Source organism: Cucurbita moschata, unplaced genomic scaffold (genome assembly GCF_002738365.1).
Source record: "Cucurbita moschata cultivar Rifu unplaced genomic scaffold, Cmos_1.0 Cmo_Scf00019, whole genome shotgun sequence".
Lineage (NCBI taxonomy): Eukaryota > Viridiplantae > Streptophyta > Magnoliopsida > Cucurbitales > Cucurbitaceae > Cucurbita > Cucurbita moschata.
In genome coordinates, this window is record NW_019268535.1 from 3227270 (window position 1) to 3248964 (window position 21695).

The following is a 21695-nucleotide window of genomic DNA, read 5'->3' on the forward strand; positions in this document are numbered from 1 at the left end:
CAAGTAAAGACCATAGCACATGCATATGATAGTGATATTTAAATTATTAGACCATAGGTTAGTATAGGGCATGTTCATTTCAATTTATTTCGTTTATTTAATATTTCGTTTGCATCGCTTTAAGACCTTTATTTGAAAACAAGTCTATGAACATTGTTTAATGAATATATTTTTAAATGATTATTTATGCGATTTTAGATTAGCAAAAATCTAAAGCCATTATAGAAACAACAACATTCTTGGTAAGGGTGTGAAAACTTTACATAACGAGTCAAAGCATACAATGTCTGCACGGTGGAATTAAGCTGTTATATCTATCATTTTGAATAATGATATTTACGCGAATAAATGAACAAAAGAATGTGCCATTTTTCCGTTTTTATTAAACAATATATATAAATATTAACCGAAATTATTATTATTATTATTATTATTATTATTTTACTATAAAGTTAAAAGACGAAAATAAAATACTAGAACAAAACTTAATTTGTAATATTCTCGTGATTTAAGCCTTAAAATGCTCATACGTCATGCTTCGTATTATTTTACGAATAAAGTTTAGACTTTACATCAATATATATTAGAAATTTTCCCGTCTCACAATCATAAATTTATTGAAACAAATCTATACATTTGATATAAACTCGATTACACGTAATTCACAATGGTCAAGAGGTCCTTTTTTCTAAGACGTTTTTGTTCGAGAAAAGCATGGTCAACATGTCAATATATACATACATACGTACATATATACGGAGAAGTCACGTGACATGCACAATACTTTAATTAATCAATCAATCAATTAATTAATTAATTAATTAGTACGTGCAATCTCTAGTTTCGGAATTTTGAATTTCTTTTCTTTTCTTTTCTTTTTTTTTGTTTGATTATTATTTTTTAAATTAATCATTCCAATTTCCAGGCGTAAAGAAAAAGGCAGAAATCCGCCAGGTGAGACGAGTTCATGCTCCGAGTCGAGTAATAAACACTGCCGTCCTCGCTCCCCTCCGGACCACCGCCGACGCCGACGCCGCGGCCGCTGCCTTCCTTATCGCTCTCATACTCGGGTGGGCCGGGTTTGAAAATGAACAACCCATGACCCGTACCCGGAGTACTAAACAGCCAATCGTGAACGTCCCACAGGACTTGAACCGACTGCTTGTTAACCACAACCGTCTGATTGCCCCGGAATTTCCACTGCAAATTCTTGACCTGAACCATTACAACCCCATCGATACTGATCCACATCTCGGGATCTTTCGCACCGGAAGCGGAAATCTCCACCACAATGTCGCATTCCTTCCGGCGTTCGTCGAATCTCGCTCTCGTAGCGAAGCATTTCTTCGCGAAAACGTTCTCCTTCTTGTAAATCAAAAGTGCTTCCACAAGCGCAGGTCTCGATTTCGTCCGTTTGTAAGCCTTTTTCTTGTAATCGCCTAAGAGCAATACGACCTCCTCATCAGCAACCAAGGCGACGTAGAAATCAGAGCAAGGCTCAGGACCGGTGGAGAATTTGGCGGAACGGACATCCCAATAGATATCGATTTGATTACCGTCTAATTCTAGGGATTTGAAACCTTTTTTGCTCCAAAATTGCCAAGGCTTGATGTCGATCTTGTAATTACAATGGAAATCGCCTTCGAGAGTTGAGATTGTGATGGTTAGAGTATGATTCATCAAATTCTTGCACCAGAGGACGGTGACGTTGCGCCAGAATCCGGAGATGCTGGCCTGGTAGAAGCAGGTGACGGTACTCTGAGCGGTTTTGTTGGTGATTGGCTCTTCGGTGATTCTCTCGGCTAATGGAGGCGGATTGGTGAGGGAATGGGAGCGCATTGAGCGGCTAAAAGGCATGGTTGGGAGAGGGAAAAGCTTGCATGGAGGAGGAGGCGGCGGCGGAGAAGATTCATTCAACCGGGATTGAGGCTGGATTTTGGGGGAATGTGAGAAAGGGAAGGTTAGGGTTTTTTGTGGAGAGAAATTCTGAGGGTTAAAGGAGGAGAAGAAGGAGGTTAGCGAGAGGACGGGGAGGGAGGGGGAACGAAGATTGACAGCTGTTTTTTTAATATTTTTTATTCTTTTTTTATCCATTCCCATCCTTTAAAAAAAATAAAAAATAAAATAAAATAATAAATTCTATTTTCCCACCTTTTACCTACCTTTTTCACCCTCCTTTGTTTTTCCCCTCCCAACCCACAATTTAAAATAAAAATTAAAAGTTGGAATAGGGGCGTACACCGGTTGGATTGGATTGGATTGGAGAGAATTTTTAGACCGACTAAAAAATTCGAGTGAGTTGGTTTCTACCACCCGAAAGAATTGCGTGTCCGTTCTTGATTCAGTTCAATTTGGTTGTTTCGTTGTTAATTATGTATACTTTTTTTCTTAATTATTCAAAATACCTTTTTTTTTTTAACTCGTAATAATAGCTAAAATCTCATATAAATTTTTTACTAAGAATCTATTTGTAACGCCTTAATTTTCTTATTTTAAATTGGTAATATCACTACGTACATTTAAAACATGCTAAAATGAAGTCGGGTACTTACACATTTAATTAATAAATGAGAAATTTGAAATAACAGTCTTTTAACTTAAAAATATAAAGAAACCGCCTTTTAACTACTAAATGTAAAACAATGTATTTTACTATCCCATCTTGACTTCTATGACCTTTATAGTATTCATCGTCATCGATGCATGAAAGTTTTACCTTTACATGAAAAATATAAGAGTAGCACGTGATTTAAATATTTTAACATGAAATATAAAGAAACCGCCTTTTAACTACTAAATGTAAAACAATGCATTTTACTCTCCCATCTTGACTTCTATGACCTTTATAGCATTCACCGTCAACCATAAACAATGCATTTTACTCTCCCATCTTGACTTCTTTGACCTTTATAGCATTCACCGTCATTCGTGCATGAGAGTTTTACCTTTACATGAAAAATATAAGAGTAGCACGTGATTTAAGTAATTTTAAGATATATTCAGTAAGTTATCTGTAACGACCCAGATCCGCCGCTAGCAGATATTGTTCTCTTTGGGCTTTCCCTTTCAGGCTTCCCCTCAAGCTTTAAAACGCGTCTGCTAAGGGAAGGTTTCCACACCCAGAGTTGTCCTCTTTGGGCTTTCCCTTTTTGGGCGTCTGCTAGAGGAAGGTTTCCACACTCAAAGTTGTCCTCTTTGGGCTTCCCTTTCGAGCGTCTGTCTGCTAGGGGAAGGTTTCCACACCTAGAGTAAGTTACCTCTGTAACGATATTATCCTCTTTGAGCTTTCCCTTTAAGGCTTCCCCTCAAGACTTTAAAACGAGAAAGTTTCCACACTCTTATAAAGGGTGATTTGTTTTATAAAGGGTGATTTGTTTTATAAAGGGCGCGTCTGCCAGGAGAAGGTTTCCACACCCTTATAAAGGGTGATTTGTTTTATAAAGGGCGATTTGTTTTATAAAGGGCGTGCCAGGGGAAGGTTTCCACACCCTTACAAAGGGTGATTTGTTTCAGGCTTCCCTCAAGGCTTTAATAGGGGAAGGTTTCCACACCCTTATAAAGGGTGATTTGTTTCAGGCTTCCTCTCAAGGCTTTAAAACGAGAAAGTTTCCACACTCTTATAAAGGGTGATTTGTTTTATAAAGGGTGATTTGTTTCAGGCTTCCCCTCAAGGCTTTAAAACGCTGCTAGGGGAAGGTTTCCACACCCTTATAAAAGGTGATTTGTTCTCCTCCCCAACCAATGTGGGACATGACAATCAACCCCCCTTTGGGACCCAGCGTCCTCACTAACACTCGTTCCTTTATCCAATCGATGTAAGACCGCCCCCAAATCCACCCCCCTTTGGGGCCCAACGTTCTTACTGGCACACCGCCTCGTGTCAATCCCCTTCGAGGAACAGCGAGAAGGCTGATACATCGTCCGGTGACTAGCTCTGATACCATTTGTAACGACCCAGATCCACCGCTAGCAGATATTGTCCTCTTTGGGCTTTCCCTTTTGGGCTTCCCCTCAAGGCTTTAAAACGTGTCTGCTAGGGGAAGGTTTCCACACCCTTACAAAAGGGTGATTTGTTCTCCTCCCCAACCAATGTGGGACATCACAACCTCACTGCCGGGTGAGTAATGTAATCACACATATAACTAGGGTCAATAATGCAATTACACATATAACATAATTGAGATCTATCTTTTAAAACAGTAACATGACCTTAGGCTCTTCCTAGTTTCGGGCAGGGTTGGATGTACGATACTTCCCCACATGGTCCACATACGTGCACATGGACCCACTAGGCGGCCTCGTATACGTACCCCTTGGGTCTAACTTGGTTGAACACGTTACACGTTGTTGGACACCACATAAAAGGAAATTTTTGCATGATATCATGTCGAACATAAATATCGAAGGTACGCATCCATACTAACATAATATAACGAAGAAGTATCCCAGAACACATGACATACATAGACGCATGAGATCCCCATGATTTACATTCATAACCTAGCATTAACATCATTCCCTCTCTCATTTCATCCATGACATATTACATATATGCATTATGTATACATGACAATTATCACATAATCTATCACATAGCTTTACATGGCATACATAACATTTCATTTCATTCATAACATGGTGTAATGAATATCTCTAGCATACATAGCATAATATCATATGTCGATACATAGAGCACATAAGCATAACATAAAATAATATGGTGCATGCATGGACTACAAGGCATGCACTATCATACATCATTCAATTATCTAACTCTAATAGTGAGGTCAGTTACTTGGTTGACTTTGGCCGAAATTTCTAACTACTCTGTAGCTGCTTCGAGACTATACTTCAATGTCTAATTTCACCTATGTCAATCCATATCACATACTTAGGACATATCCGCATCTTAATCTAGCTAAACACGATGATTATACCCAATATAAGTTCTAAAGCTATCTAAAATTGAGTAAATGGGAGTTTTACTGACCTCAATTGCCTTTAATAACGTAAAAAGAGGCTTCAGGAGGGTTGGAAACTTAGAGAACAGTATTGTTTGAATCTGAACTAACCTAAATAATTTTAATATGCGAATTGAAAATTCAAACCTTGAAAAGACCGGCCAATTTATGAATTGGATTCGAGTTATTCGAGTTATTTGAACAAAATTAGGTTATATTGATCAATTATTTTAGCCGGCTGAAATTTGAGTTAAGGAATCTTCATTTTCGAGAACTTCAAAACCAGCCTGCTTCTCTTTTCAAAATGGAATTACGTAACATAACGTAATATATTTTGTAAAATTTTATTCCGTTCGGGTTAACTTGAGGTTTTGTCAAATGAACTAGTAACCAAACCGAATCTATTCATGTTCAGAAAAATTAACCCAACCCAACTCCTGTAATTCAGGTGTGGTCAGTCCTAATGGTCTGGTTCAATGTATACCCCTAACTTATACTTTACCGGAAAATAAAAACAAACAAAAAAAAAAAAAATTTGTGTGATTGTGACAGGTGGCAAATACTTATGGAGATGAAGTGATTCTTTGCCCGGACTATTGAACCACGGGCATCAGCGCTGCCATTGCCCAATAAACCTCGAAAAACCGACGTGAAGCGCAAGCGGCAAGGGTTAGGGTAGGCTTTTGCAGACGGAACAATCGCAGAGGCGATTAGAGGTCGAAGATGAGCGTCTGGAACTATGTCGTCACCGCTCACAAGCCCACCAACGTCACTCATTCCTGCGTCGGCAACTTCACCGGTCCACAGGAGCTCAACCTCATTATAGCGTATGCCCCCCCCTTTTCCTCCGTTTCCGTGATCGAACTTTTCTCGGTCTCTAATCCATACATTTGCGTGTTCTTGAAATGTTTGTTTTTGGATTGCGTGTTGTTCGTGAATGTTACTTCCTTAATCTGTTGCTTTTTTCTCCATCAAGTTCGATTTTGTTTTTCCGGTTAGTTGTTACTTTGATTTTTAGGAGTTCTCTTGTGCTGATACTCGAACGAGGAGCTAGGGTTTTCTTTCAGTCTTTAGGATTGTATGGAAATTGGTAATTATCCAAGCTACTCCGAATTATGTTCTTTCTTACCCTTGGAACATCAAATTGGGCAGAATAAGTTTAGAAGTTTAGGTTCTTAATTTTCTTGGCTCGTTGATTTCCGCTAATGCACCTTTGTTCATCATTTTTACAATGAATTCCTTCTCCATCTGGTCCGGTCTATTTTGTCGTTGTACATTTACGGTATGTACACGATAAGGCGTTTATGTTTTATGGTTTAATGATTGTATGTTGAGAATGGAACGACCACTACAGATGCTTCAGATTTTGGTTCCGGGGATTTCATTGTTGTATAAGTTTTCTTATTGTCGTTGTAATTTACTTTATGCTATGCAATGCTGATGAATTTATTCACACCTAAATCTGGGTCTCAGGAAATGTACCCGCATTGAAATTCATTTGCTCACTGCTCAAGGCTTACAGGTATTACCTTTCTTTCTCTTGCTTTTGATTCATCTTTTATGATTTTAGTTATGGGGAACTGAAGAAGTTTCAGTTTTAGGGGTTTTAGATTTTCCTTTTCTTCTTTTTGGCTTTGAAATTTTATTTTAAATCTATTTTTAGATATTCTCATTTATCTTAGTTTGAAGTTGAACAAGCTGTGAAATTTTCTTTTTCTTATTTTTGGCTTTGAAATTTTATTTCGTTATACATCTGTTTTCAGATATTCTCAATTATCTTAATTTGAAGTTGAATAGGTTATGTAAATAGCATTCTAGTCGATGTAAGTAAGTTTATATCTTTGTCTAGTTATCAATAATTGACCGCAATGTAAGAATTGAAAACTCTGAATGGTTATTATTTTGAAGTTATATTCCTTGGTTTGGTCACATGACCCGTGCCTCACTAGCAACATCTGCCTTGCAGCCTATGTTGGATGTTCCAATATATGGGAGGATTGCAACATTGGAACTTTTTCGCCCTCATGTGAGCTATATCTTTTCCAAGCCCCAATAACCAAACTTCATTGTATTTTCCCCCCTTCTTTTCGTGATTTTATTTCCCATGTATTAAATAGGGTGAAGCACAAGATTTTCTTTTCATAGCAACTGAGCGGTACAAGTTCTGCGTTCTTCAATGGGATACCGAGAGTTCTGAGCTTATTACAAGGTTCAAGTACTTCAACAGTTGTTTTTTCTGAAACCCCCCCTGTTATTCTTTCTTTCCCGTGACTGAACTTATTTTAATTTCTGTGAATTAGTTTTCACTTGAGTCTATTAGTTTAAGCTTAATTTTATTAGTCCATTAATGAGACTTTGAAGAGTTCTTACTACTTTGATCTTTTTGACAATAAGATGCTTGTTATTGGTGAGCACATAACGAGTCCGGTGGCTATCTTTGAGATCTAAGAAATAGGAACTATTTTCTTCATCATGGGAACTTCTTAGATGCCTCTTTTTCAATAGTTACATAGATTCGGATTGTTTTACAGTTTCTTTTATGATTATCAAAAACTTTGTATGATATGTGTGTTTCTTTGGTCTGTATGCTGTATTACTTTGGTGTTTATTTTAGTAATCTTGAAAAAGTTCTTAACGATCATGATGATTTGGTAGGTTTGAAAGATACTTGGTTACCACTTATCATCTGAAAACTGCCATCTAGTGGTCATGATTTATTGTGAAAATAAAACTATAAAGAAAACCTATGGAACATTTTGCTTTCCTATTGACATTTCATTAATTTTGTGAAGTGGGCTTAAGAAGTTCCACAACTTCTGGCCGCATCTGATAATTGATATAGATTCTCATATCTCTGTTTATTCAATTTCTTTCGTTTTTTTGGTTTCTGCTTTTGCTTTTGTTTTTTTCGATATGATAGACAAGAAATTTGCATCCTGCCAAAACAATTTTATTTTCTTCACAATTGATCAGAAAATAGTAAACTTAATGCATTGATCCCTATCGAAAATAGAATGCAAGTATTAAGACTGAAATAACTATTCTTATTTTTAATTTTTTAACTGCACAATAAAATCTATCAAACTTGGATAGTCTTATATGCTTTATATCTCTAAGTGTTCTGCCCTCACAATTTTCTGGCATGTCTGGCAGGGCAATGGGGGACGTCTCAGATCGCATTGGTCGTCCTACTGACAGTGGTCAGGTACCACTTGTTTAGGATTCATTTCAAACTGTTGCATGTTTTGTTATCAAGTTTTATGGGGTTCTAAGTTATTAATTTTTTTCTTGACAAGTTTTTAGTATCTCAACATAGTTGAGAACATGTTAAAGAGTTCCTTTCATGGTTTTATATGGTTTTTCTTTTATCTGCAGATTGGTATTATAGACCCAGACTGTAGATTGATTGGACTTCACTTATATGATGGTCTGTTCAAGGTGTGTATTTTAATAGATGTCAATGAGATATGCTATTGGATCTCTTTAATTTGTGGTTGACCTTTCATATAAATGCTTACCATAGCTTTCAAATATCTGCATCCTTTTGACACTTCTGACCACTTTGGATTATGAGCAAAGTCGTTGTTGTTTGATTTTCGTTAGGTTATTCCTTTTGACAATAAAGGACAGCTCAAAGAGGCATTTAACATCAGGTACTCAATTTAAATTACTGGCCAATGTTAATTGTGAAATTCACTTTAGATGACATTTAGGAACTTCTAGGGGGTTGTCTGTTCTTATGCTATTCTTTTATCAGCCTCTCATATATTTTTTATCTGCATAATTTCATCGATGATTGAAGTTTACAAAAGGGATGTAATATCCATGATGTTTACAAAAGGCCTTCCCGATTTACAATAAGGGAGGTATAACTATAGGAAGTAAAAATATTAGACTATTTACTCCAAGATATAGCTTGATAAACCAAGATTATTTTGTCGGGTAGCCAAGTCAGTGAGTCTGCTTTGTTTGACAAAACCATTGGGGCAAGGTCAAGGCTTAATTCGTCCCATTCCGTTGCTTTGTTATCCTTTAAATTCCTAACTAACTTTAGGTTCCAGAATTTGTTGACAAAATTCCACGTTCCTTTAATCGTGGTTTTTTCGCTGTGAGAGAGCTTGTACAAAAGTGAATACCGCAGAGTTAGTGTGGTGTTTTCCATCTATGGGTCGGTCCAAAATGTTGTGCTTCCTCCATTACCCACCCTATGGTGAATTCGGTTGGTGATGAGGTTTTGGTATTTCTAGATGTACTTCCAAGGCCCTTTTGTAGAAGATGAAGGGGGTTGATTTTTATTTGATGTAGGAGTATATTTAGCATTTATAAGATTTTGCTTCAATGCATTTTCTTCGTGATGATATCTCCATATCCATTTTGAGGAGAGCTTTGTTCTTCTTTTCGAGAAAAGACTGAGGTCTCTCTTTTCTGTTGGGAGGTTTATAATATTCCATTGAACAAGGTGTGAGTCATCTTTCCACAAACAATGTGTATAAAAAACTAAAAGGAATTTAACCGAAGTTGTTAAACTAACCTACTACGTTAACCAGTCACATTTTTCCTTTTTAACACTTAACTGGACTGTGATATTTTCATTTAATTATCAAACATTAAAAAATATTTGTTTTTAGAGTGATCCAATAGATTTTTATAAAATTATTTTAATTATTTTTTTATACACCTCATGGAACTCCTTCCCCTGCCCCTGTATTCCCTGAGCTTTCATTTAGCATAAAAGAAAGAATACAAATGGCAACGAAAACAACACCCAACAAAAAGAAGCCTGCCACAACAATAGACCTCATTATGGGAAAAACCTTCAATCTAAAATATTAAGATTGAAGGGTAGTCTTTTTTAGATATGAAACAAAACCAAATTCATTAGAGAGATGGAAAAAGGGACATACAAAACACAGAGACGAGATAACCTCAACTTGCCAAGGGGATTAAAAAAAGGATTCCCAGTTGGCAACAATTTGCAAAAGATTATCTACAAAAATCACTGTACAGAGTGCACCAAGTAGAAGAGAAAAGCCTGATTTGGTCCCAAATAGTCCCAAAATTAGAATCCCTTTCCTGGACAATTCTCAAATTTCTTTATTGCCAACGCTTCCACAAGAGTGCTATCATGGCACAGAACTAAATGATCCTCACTTCCTTCTTGGAAGATATCCCAGAGATGTTTGATAGAAGGCTTCTGCACAATAGAACCTTTAGAGGTGTTGAGAGGGATTCTTATGCTGTTTGGTCCCGTACTAAGTTCCATGTTTCTGTTTGGGTGTTGGTGGCGAAGTTGTTTTGTAATTACTAGTTAGGTCTAATTTTACTTGTTTGAAGTCCTTTCCTTTAATGGGACTACCTTTTTGGGTACCTTTTCTTGAATGCCCTTGTATTCTTTTATTGCTCCTCAGTGCTGCTAAGATCGTACTTAGTGAAACCTCTCTCAGCCCATTAGCCACAACCTTCATGTTGATCTTATAAAGGCATAAAGCCTCATGACTAGACTGATCGGCCTAATGAAATCTTGTGAAATTCAATTAAAGAAGGAACATTTTAATTTGCATATGTGATCTGAAATTGAAATATCTTGTTAGAATCTTGTTAAAGTATGTTAAATCTACTCTTGAAGGAAAATGCTTAAACTAAAAGATAAGATTTTGTTGTCTTGATCATCTGGCCGCTGCTTATTCTTTTGTGGATATTTATTTCAGGCTCGAGGAACTTCAAGTTTTGGATATCAAGTTTCTTTATGGTTGTTCAAGACCTACAATTGTAGTTCTTTATCAGGTATCTATTTTACCTTTCACATCTCCCTTATAACAGAAGTTGCAGCTTCTTTGTACTGTGTACTTGAAGAATGTTGCTTAGAGACAATAAAAAGAGAGCCAGAAATATTCTGTATCCATTTATGTTCGTTTGTTTATGGTGTGTTATGGTTATTATGATGTATACATTTATTTTACATAGAATATGGGCAGATGAATTGGAGCTTTAGGGAAATTTTGCAAATGTACACTGTTCTTTCCGGTAGTTGGTAGTGCAATTCTATGCGACTGATCGGACCTTGTGGAGTAATTATTTAATCTGGTTCTTGATTTAATTGTTTTCTTTTCCTTCTCAATGATGCATGTATTACATATTTTATTCACATGTTCTTTATATACCTTGGCAAGATTATGATATGCTTACAGTTCATTTTATGATTTCAGGATAATAAAGATGCTAGGCATGTCAAAACCTATGAGGTTGTTCTAAAGGACAAAGATTTTGTTGAAGGCCCGTGGTCCCAGAACAATCTTGACAATGGGGCTGCTGTCCTGATCCCTGTGCCCCCACCACTATGTGGTGTCATCATTATTGGAGAAGAGACTATTGTTTACTGCAGTGCCACAGCATTTAAAGCAATACCTATTAGACCTGTATGTTATTGCTAAAAAATAGCAGCGTTCTAATCTATGACTTCTGATAACTTATTTTTCTTGACCTACTTTTTTTTTTTAATTTTTTCATATTTAGTCCATCACCAGAGCATATGGAAGGGTTGATGCTGATGGTTCAAGGTACTTGCTTGGTGATCATGCTGGTCTACTTCACCTACTTGTCATAACCCATGAAAAAGAAAGGTAACTAATCCTCGTTCATAGTTTCATGGCATTTTTTTACAACCTTAATTGGATTGGTCTGTTTCGATGAATCTTCTTGACGTTTCAATTTGTATGTATTTGTAGGGTCACTGGACTTAAGATTGAGTTGTTGGGGGAAACATCTATTGCTTCTACAATATCATATCTTGACAACGCTTTTGTATATATTGGGTCAAGCTATGGGGATTCACAGGTATAGTAAATATGAATGTCATCTATCAACTTCTTTAATGTTAATTTTGGTTAAATTATTTTGATAGATTTGCTCTGGAGTCTTTTCTCATCATCACTTCTTTTAAGAAAAAAATATATTTTCATGTTGTGGGATATTGCACAGCATATGGCGGTTGTACCTCTCATTTTGATAGGAATCTATACAACTGATTGCCTGAGCATGCATGTAGGGATTGATATGAAGTATCTTTTTCACTTGTAAAAAGTTTCATAAGTTTTTTTGCAGTGCGCACAATGAAATGGGTAATTCATGTGGGTAGTTGGATTGTTGATAATATATTTTGGTTTGATGGTGCAAATGCAGCTTGTTAAGCTAAATGTACAACCTGACACAAAAGGATCATATGTAGAAGTCTTGGAGAGGTATGTCAACTTGGGACCTATTGTTGATTTTTGTGTGGTAGACCTTGAGAGGCAAGGCCAAGGCCAGGTTGTAACATGCTCTGGAGCTTATAAGGATGGTTCTCTTCGTGTAGTTCGCAATGGAATTGGAATTAACGAACAGGTTTGTGTTTTTATCAGTTATGTAATATGTTCGTGAAAAATATTCATTCAATTCACACTATTTCCATGTGATAATTATGAGTGGCCTCTGTAGGCATCTGTGGAACTTCAAGGAATAAAAGGAATGTGGTCACTGAGATCTTCTACTGATGATCCATTCGATACATTTCTCGTTGTAAGCTTTATTAGTGAGACTAGAATTTTGGCAATGAATCTGGAGGACGAATTGGAGGAAACAGAGATAGAAGGTTTCAACTCTCAAGTGCAGACATTGTTTTGCCATGATGCACTATATAATCAACTTGTTCAGGTAGATATCTCGTCTGACTAACTAAAGAATTGTCTATGCAGTTCTATATCAAAAGGCACTAGGTTGGGAGTTAGACATGGATGTCTGTAGTCATTGTCTCTGATAGGTGCAGGTTAAAGTCCCTGTCTCTGCCCTGACCTTCAAGTCATTTCCACATCTTAAAAAAGTGGGTGGGGACAGGGTCTGGAATGTTGCGGGAATGCAAATTTTCCCATTATAAATTTTTTAATTAAAATTTAAACATGTTGAAAAAGATTTTGTTAGATTATAATTCATAATCATGTGATATATTTTTGTAATTTTGTTATTTTCTAGTAATTTTTTTGATAGGAAAAAAAAAAAAAAACAGTTTATTGATGTATGAAATACAGACATATAAAAGTAAGTCCTATAAGAGATAGTTACAAGAAAGACCTCCATTGGGACAAGTGGTCGATAAGTCATAATTACAAAATGAAATCCTCTTAACATAAAATAGGATAAGAAGTAGACTCAATGAAGGAGTCTATATTTTGTTGCTTGTCTGTAAAGACCCGGTTATTCCTTTCAAGCTATAGATTTTAGAGAACAGCATAGAGGAAATTGTGTCAAAGAATATCCTTATCCTTCTTAAACGGATGCCCATGAAGGGACAAGTTGAGATGGGAAAATATGTTACCATGCTGGGTACCAACCAAATACTTGCTGTAGGAACGACCTAAAAGCTGAGGCAAAGGCACCATTGTTGGATAAGTGAGTCGTCGACTCATTACTCATGTAGCAAAGGATACAACAGCTTGGAGAGGTATGCATCCAAGGGGGTTTTTGTTGTAAATTGTCAAAGGTATTGATGCACGCATGACTTAAGCTCCAAAGCAAAGAATTTTAACTTTTTCAGGATGCCCCTTCCATAACTGTTGATAAAAAGCAGAACTACTCAAATTGCTCAAATTACCAGTGGATACAAACTTTCGGGTTAATGAACTTGTAGACAAAAAATCCCGTCTCTAAAGCCCATGCCCATCGATCCTCTTGATATTTGAATATGAAAATTGATAAAATATGAGAGAAAAGCCCATTCTTCAATTTCAACTTCGTTTAGATTTGTTCTCAAGAAAAGGTTCCAAGAACATCCCTTTGATTCCAAATATCAGCAATTGAGGCCTCTTTCCTGAGAGATAAATGTTTTGCAGTAGGGCTTGCGTGGTTTCTTGCTGGTTGTCATGGAAATATTCACATTAAATGATGGCTACAGATGAGAGCTTAAGGGTAGAAAACTGTTAAGTGAGTGGGATCTTTGGCAGACTCGTTATATGGGGCCTAATTGGTGATGACGTTGGGCTATTTTAAGTCTCTTCTTTAATGCATCCATCCTTGTTAGTGGAAACTCCATTAATGGCGTCTGACTTGCAGAGATGAAACTGCGACAACCTTTTCTGTTCTCCAGGAAGAATAAACTTATTTAAGTCCCCAGCAAAAGAGCAGTACCAAGCTCTGCAATTTCAACACAGCCTTTTTGTTGAATATTTTTTCAACTCAAATAACAGTCTCCCCAACCCTCGTCCATTGAAGAACCTCTGGGTCAATGGGAGTTAGCAAAATCTGGTGAAACACTTACGGAGCCATGTCAGTGTTTCTGTAGCAAAGGTGAGGGAAAAGCTCCATTCGTTAGTAGCTTTAATGAGACTAAAGTGGTTCAGTTTTTTGCGGTCACTTGTAATGGAGAAGGTATTTCCATCAATCTTGAACGAAAGGAGTTATTCCATGACGGAGAAATCTGTCACTTTGAGGGAGAAACGTGGCTGATGATGTGGAGAAGGAGAGGACAGAGCGGGTGGGAGCAGAAAGTAATGAGAGATATTCTGTTCTTGAAATCAATCGCTATTTTCTTATAATTATACCATTAGAACTGATAATATTATATAATATTGGGCTTGAAGATGGGTGGGGCAGGAGTTCGTCAATGTCTGCAAAATCAAAATGAGGAAACAAATTCCTTGTCCTTGCCCCATCAGCATTTGCAATAGGGATTCTTGATTAGTGATTTAGTGATATTTGTACTATTATATGTTGCGATACTTTCATGGCAGTAAATATACCCCAATTTTTGTTAGGAATCTGGTATAGTTGCATTAACCTCAGACATTGTTGGGCTTGAAAACTGTCCTAATCAGCACCATTCTCTCGATGGTTTTTCCTTCACCTAAACTTGTTAGCATAACTGTTAATTTAAGAGCCAAGCTCCCCCAACTAACAGGCAGCCAAACTTCCCCATCCGTCAGGTTTTTGTTTACGCAACTATACCACACTAGAAGTATACCAACTTTCCTCTTAACTCTTAGCTCATCTAGCGTGTATAATCCTAATTGGAGACTGTTTATATCCGTCACTTTTATTTATATCTTTGCCTAGATATATATCTCATGGTTGGTCATTCTTCTTCTCCGTTCTAATGGTGTATGAAATGATGAATCCAGCTGATGGTCAAAATTGGTCCTTTCCTGTGCATCTTCTAAGTTTTATCATCTTGTTGTCTTAGATGTTGTATTTTTTTTTCTCATCACTGAAAGTTGAACTTGAGATACCTGCTAATTAAAATCAAATGCTATGTCAGATTACGTCAAGCTCTGTAAGATTAGTTAGTTCTACCACTAGAGAACTTTGCAATGAATGGAGTGCACCTTCAAACTACTCTATCAATGTTGCCACTGCTAATGCCTCCCAGGTTTGCTCATTTTATTTTTATTTTTATTTTAATTTAATTAGTTCTCTTTATATTTGAATGAATTTTAGTGGAAAACTAAGTGTTGCTCAAAGCGAATTGTCTTTTCCACTTTATGCCTCAACTTCTGAGTTAGTGAAGGAAAATGTCATTATTACATAATGAGAACTCAGAGAAACTTCTGTGGAGGACGTGAATTATGAATTTATTTTGTTTCCTGCATTTTTTTTTTTGCTTGTTCTACATATATATTTTCTTTTATTAGAGAATTTTATTGATCATTGAAGTTTACAAAATGGATGTATTATCCATGATGTTTACAAAAGACCTTCCCAATTTACAATGAGTGAGGTATAACTATAGGAAGTAAAAAGATTAGACACTTTACACCAAGATATAGCTTGGTAAACAACATTGTCGAAATTTTTTGTACAAGTCTATCTTTTCTGCGAATATTCTTTGATTTCTTTTTTTCCACATATTTCAAAAGAAAGCCATGATGAAGTTTTTCCATAGTGGGGCTTTAGAATTCTTGAAAGGGTGTTACGTTAAGTCCATGTCCTTAAAGGGTGTTCTATAAATTTTGCATTCTTGAAAGGGTGTTCTACAAAATTTTTCACTGACACTCACTTTTTGCTTCCCTAAAAACTTCTTCCATGCCACAAGAAATTTTGCTGGACACTCATATATTAGTTTGAGTCTTATCATCTTGTTTCAGATCTCCATCGTAAATGAGTTACCCATGGAAATTGTGCAACATAGAGATCGTCTGATATGAAGTGATTGGTCTCTTCTTTTGAATGATATTCTCATGGATACAATGGATGGATAATGATTGATGAGCTAGGATGAATTTCCATCGCTAAGAACTGCACACATCTATCTCATAGATGTTTCTACCTCTTAATATTGTGTTTTTTAATATTAAGTTTTGTAATTTAATGAAAAGACGATTAATCATTTCTTGTTCTCTTAAATGCCAGGTTTTATTGGCAACTGGCGGTGGTGTTTTAGTGCATTTAGAGATTTGCGATGGATTATTGGTCGAAAAGAAACATATACAGTTAGAGCATGAGATTTCATGCCTTGACATAAACCCGATTGGTGACAACCCTAATTCTAGTCAGCTCGCTGCAGTTGGAATGTGGACTGACATAAGTGTCAGAATATTTTCACTACCTGACCTGAATCTCCTCACAAAGGAACATTTGGGAGGAGAGATAATACCTCGTTCAGTTCTTCTTTGCACTTTTGAAGGGGTATTTGTGCTTACTCTGCCTCTGCTTATACCTTTGTTTGTTTAGGTCAAATCTGGATCTGAAATGTGAATAGTTTTATTACAATGGATAAGCTATCAGTTTAATGTGATGTGTTCTTGAACTTGTGAATTTCTTATTTTAAAAAATAAGGCTTGTTATTGAAGGCATCTATACGTGGCCTACTCTTTGGCCAGATGGAACTGTATTTATTTAGATTTTATTCCTTGTTAATTTAACTTTATTTTGTATTATTGAGTCTTGCCTATGCCAGCCAAAAAATTAAAAAATCCATGGTATCGAATAATTGGCTGACTTTCATGACCTTACTTGAACCGGATTTATTGAATAAATGTTCAGTCTCCTTGAGTTCCTAGGAAATAACTTGCGAACTTGTTTACTTCCTGGTTCTGAAGTTTGTGTGACATTTTCTTTTCAGATATCTTACTTGCTGTGCGCCCTTGGAGATGGTCATCTGTTGAACTTTATAATAAACACAAATTCAAATTCTTGTGAGCTAATGGACAGGAAAAAGGTGTCTCTTGGAACCCAGCCTATAACACTCCGTACATTTTCTTCAAAGAATGCTACTCATGTATTTGCGGCATCAGATAGACCTACAGTCATTTACAGCAGTAACAAGAAACTACTTTACAGTAATGTTAATCTGAAGGAAGTTAGCCATATGTGTCCTTTCAATTCTGCTGCTTTTCCAGACAGGTACTTCTTGTTTGTGTTTTTAGCTGGAGATATTCAGTTTCTGTTTTAGGGCTCTTAAGTACGGGAGTCTCTCTATCTCTGAACTCTCTTTTTTTAATTTTATAATTTTTTACGCAATTTAGTTTGAAAGTAAAACGATGGGTAGGAAATAAGTTAGCTATGTAGTTATTTAAAGTTACCATACTAACAAAAATTACTATATTATAGTTCTATACAATATATTATATTTTCTTTCTTTTCTTTTCTTCTTCTTCTTCTATGAGAAACTGAGCTTTTATAGAGTGAAAGATCATATAAGGGTGTATGAAAAACAAACTCACAAAAAGGAATTCCAAAAACTAACTAAGAAACAGTCTCCCATCGAAAAGAATAACATTAAAACTAACAATAAGCCTAACTTCGTTCATGGACCTCTCCACACTCCTAAAAGTCCTACTATTTCTACCTAAGCCCAAAACGCAGGAAAAAATGTATATATACAAGCCTTTCAAAGGAATTTTTCTGTATAATACTACTACTGTGTGTATATAGAAGTAATGATGAACTAACAGAGAACCTGCAATCCAAGTAAGTTTATTTTAGAATCATGTTGGTAGACCATGGAAGTGAGCCAATTGAGATGATGCCAGTTCTTCATATGGTCGATATGTTGAGAAATGATTAGTATTCTGGAAACAATTGACATTTGAATGATAATTTGGAAGTTGATGAGGAGTCATCATATTGAAAACGATTTCCACGGGGATGTGTCGTTTACTTTTCACGCCTTTTTTCTCTTTTGTTTACTTTCATGTGGTCTTGCTTTTCTCAATTTATATTTAGGATTTTTGGTTAATGACTTTTTGTCCCAATTATTCTTTGTTTTGATTTTTAGCCTTGCAATAGCAAAAGAAGGAGAACTTACAATTGGCACTATTGATGATATTCAAAAGCTTCATATCCGCTCTATCCCGCTTGGGGAGCATGCACGTCGTATCTGCCATCAGGAGCAGTCCAGAACATTTGCCATTTGTAGTTTGAGATATAACCAATCAGGCACGGAAGACACTGAAATGCATTTTATTCGCTTATTGGATGATCAAACCTTTGAGTCCATCTCAACCTATGCTCTTGACACTTACGAATATGGGTGTTCAATTCTTAGCTGCTCTTTCTCAGACGATAGTAATGTATATTACTGTGTTGGAACTGCATATGTTATGCCGGAAGAAAACGAACCAACCAAGGTATTAGCACAAACTGCATATTTTTTAACCTGAGAGTAGGACCTTGAGCCTTGCAATTCATTTTAACCTCTTGGTATCTGTTCTGATCTCCAGGGCCGGATATTGGTTTTTGTTGTTGAGGAAGGTAAGCTGCAGCTTATTGCTGAAAAAGAAACCAAGGGATCTGTTTATTCCTTGAATGCCTTCAACGGAAAGCTGCTGGCTGCTATTAACCAGAAAATTCAATTATACAAGTGGACACTTCGGGACGATGGAACTCGTGAGTTACAATCTGAATGTGGGCACCATGGACATATACTTGCTCTTTATGTGCAAACCCGTGGAGATTTCATTGTTGTTGGTGATTTGATGAAGTCCATTTCTCTGTTAATCTACAAGGTTAGTCACTATCCCATAACTCATGTATTGCTCGTCTTCGAATTTAGCCTACTCCCCCTGTAAAATGAAAAGAGAAGCATCAATTTGCATGCTTTATTTATTTTTGGTTAAATTCCACTTGGCTCAAGATTCTATCTTCTGAATACTGTGGTTGTTACTTTTGTACCAGCATGAGGAAGGTGCCATTGAGGAGCGAGCCCGTGACTACAATGCGAATTGGATGTCAGCAGTTGAAATTCTCGATGACGATATTTACCTCGGTGCTGAAAATTACTTCAACCTCTTCACTGTTCGAAAGAATAGTGAAGGAGCAACTGATGAGGAGCGCAGCCGCCTAGAGGTGGTTGGTGAATACCACCTTGGTGAATTTGTTAATCGGTTCCGACATGGTTCCCTTGTAATGCGATTACCAGATTCCGACGTGGGCCAGATTCCGACAGTCATTTTTGGCTCTGTCAATGGCGTAATTGGGGTCATTGCTTCACTTCCTCATGATCAATATGTGTTCTTGGAGAAGCTCCAATCCAACTTGAGGAAAGTGATAAAGGGTGTAGGAGGACTGAGCCATGAGCAGTGGAGGTCTTTCAACAACGAGAAAAGAACTGCAGAAGCTAAAAATTTCTTGGATGGAGATCTAATCGAGTCGTTCCTCGACCTCAACCGCAGTAAAATGGAAGACATCTCTCTGGTGATGGGCGTTTCGGCCGAGGAGCTGTGCAAGAGAGTAGAGGAATTGACAAGGTTACATTGATTCGCGTTAATTCAATTTTGTTTATTCATTTGTTTCTCAGGAATTATGCTTCGACTCGGAATTACTGTTGTGTTACTCGTGTTTAGTATAAGAATCCTAAAACTGATGTGTAATATATTTGATCATCCTTGTTCATAGAGCCGTTCTGTCTACTTTGCCTCGTTGCAAAGCATGTGGTTCAAGATGTAGCTAATAGATTTTAATTTAAGAGACCATTGGGCCAATTTTATAATTTTCAGAATGGTCAAAACACATTGGAATTTATGTCGGTTTATTTTGAATCTTCGGTGACAGCAGCTTTAGTTTAGTAGCTAATAGGTTTAATAGGTTTAAAATTTAAGCCAGATCGTCTGGAAAAATATTAATCTCCTCAATTAATTGGAAAATTATATATTTCATGGTCTAGTCTTATATAAACTCATTGTATAGAATATTGTCACTTACATGTCTCCACATGAATGGTTTGAATCAAATCATTTGTAATAATTACAAAGTGGGTCATATCAATAGTGTTATTAGGATAAGACACTCAACCTTATCTATATTCTATACTACGATTATTACTTGAACATAATCATCTTGCATATCAGCCACATACTATTCAAGATTACAATAATAATCTTATATTTTTCATGCAATACTACATAATATTGAATGGGAAATTGATATGTATGTCTATTTAATTCTTATCGATGCATTAGAATGGAGGATGAGATGTTGTGAATTGTGCTCTCGGTGATCGATAAATGTTATCTCGCCGTTAAGCTTGCTTGAACGTATGTTGATGTTTTATGATTTTCATGTATTAGGTATTAGGTGATGGATAGAAATATCTCCTTGATAACCATGTATGAATGTATAGAATATGTTTTTTTTTGTGTTTTAGGAGTTTGATAGGAATAGCTCTCTAGTAAAAAAGGCATGAGAGAACCAAGCTAAGATTAAGACGCTAGAGCTAGAGTGGTTTACACGTTGACCTAGGTTATACCATTTCCTTTAGACCTAGCACCCTAAGATCATGAGCAGCGATCAAACTTCTAGACATGAGTCCACCTAGAGATCGGATTAGCTCGAGGGGCTAACCTCAAGTATCCTAGAAACATGTAATGTAGACGAAACTGCCTAGACACTCCTAAGGATGTAAGCCTTCCATGGCGCCTAAGTATAGTTAAGAAAGCTTAATAGAACCTCGAAGCCACTTAAATGACTATTGAGTGAAGATTTGGGATAAGAATGACATTGCATTCTTTATAAAAGTGTAGAAACCTCTCCTTAGCATACGCATTTTAAAAACCTTGAGTGGAAGCCTGAAAGAGAAAGCCCAAAGAGGACAATATCTGCTAGCGGTGGGCTTGAGCTATTACAATTGGTATATGAGCCAAACATTGGGCGATGTGCCAGCGAGTAGGTTGAGGCCCAAAGGGGGGTGGACATGAGGCGGTGTGCCAGCAAGGACGTTGGGGCCCGAAGGGAGGTAGATTGTGAGATCCTTCATTAGTTGGAGAGGAGAACTAAGCATTCTTTATGAGGGTGTGGAAACCTCTCCCTTGCAGACACATTTTAAAAACCTTGAGGGGAAGCTCGAAAGGGAAAGTCTAAAGAGGAGAATATCCGCTAGCGATGGGTTTAGACTGTTACACATTACCTCATAAAATATGTTAGGATAGTATGACATCTAGCTAGTCTAAACATCATTCATGGAAGGTTAGTTGGCGACCCTTTCACAAGGCCATAGAGTTGCTTTGAATCTTGGGGAGCAACCTCCATGTGCAGCCCAACTACTAGGTTAGCTGCATGGTCTCACGCCCCCTTTCAGGATGGATTTACAGTGCAAAGGTCCTGCTCAGGAGACCCCTAGTCATTTCCACCAGATAAAGACACTTGGTCATCTCGACATGGTACACTATCATGCCTAACACGAAGGTATGTGTACTCCCACCACTAGGCAAAGGCGCCACTAGTACTAAGGGCGTAACAAAGGAGATACGAGACAGACTTTGGTGACACCATCAC

The 21695-nt window shown here is 36.9% G+C and overlaps 2 protein-coding genes across 2 annotated transcripts; one reads left to right on the top strand and one right to left on the bottom strand.

Annotated features, from left to right (window-relative positions):
• Positions 1-623: 623 nt before the first annotated feature.
• LOC111456786 lies at positions 624-2043 on the bottom strand. The gene has a single exon (XM_023098779.1). It carries the CDS (start codon positions 1855-1857, stop codon positions 910-912), a length of 948 nt encoding a protein of 315 aa, XP_022954547.1. The 5' UTR covers positions 1858-2043; the 3' UTR covers positions 624-909.
• Positions 2044-5562: 3519 nt separating this feature from the next.
• LOC111456937 (DNA damage-binding protein 1) lies at positions 5563-19946 on the top strand. Its single transcript, XM_023099012.1, has 19 exons — positions 5563-5788; positions 6435-6483; positions 6928-6987; positions 7079-7170; positions 8115-8166; positions 8337-8399; positions 8565-8614; positions 10670-10745; positions 11168-11377; positions 11475-11581; positions 11687-11795; positions 12141-12341; positions 12435-12650; positions 15244-15354; positions 16335-16610; positions 17047-17327; positions 18202-18553; positions 18647-18931; positions 19101-19946. Exons 1-19 carry the CDS (start codon positions 5685-5687, stop codon positions 19680-19682), a joined length of 3276 nt encoding a protein of 1091 aa, XP_022954780.1. The 5' UTR covers positions 5563-5684; the 3' UTR covers positions 19683-19946.
• The last annotated feature ends 1749 nt before the right edge of the window (positions 19947-21695 follow it).

Coding starts and splice junctions, on each gene's coding strand:
- LOC111456786 (XM_023098779.1), bottom strand. CDS start 1,857: ATGCCTTTTAGCCGCTCAATGCGCTCCCATTCCCTCACCAATCCGCCT.
- LOC111456937 (XM_023099012.1), top strand. CDS start 5,685: ATGAGCGTCTGGAACTATGTCGTCACCGCTCACAAGCCCACCAACGTC. Junction 7,171..8,114: donor AGTTCTGAGCTTATTACAAG/GTTCAAGTACTT, acceptor CATGTCTGGCAG/GGCAATGGGGGACGTCTCAG. Junction 10,746..11,167: donor CAATTGTAGTTCTTTATCAG/GTATCTATTTTA, acceptor TTATGATTTCAG/GATAATAAAGATGCTAGGCA.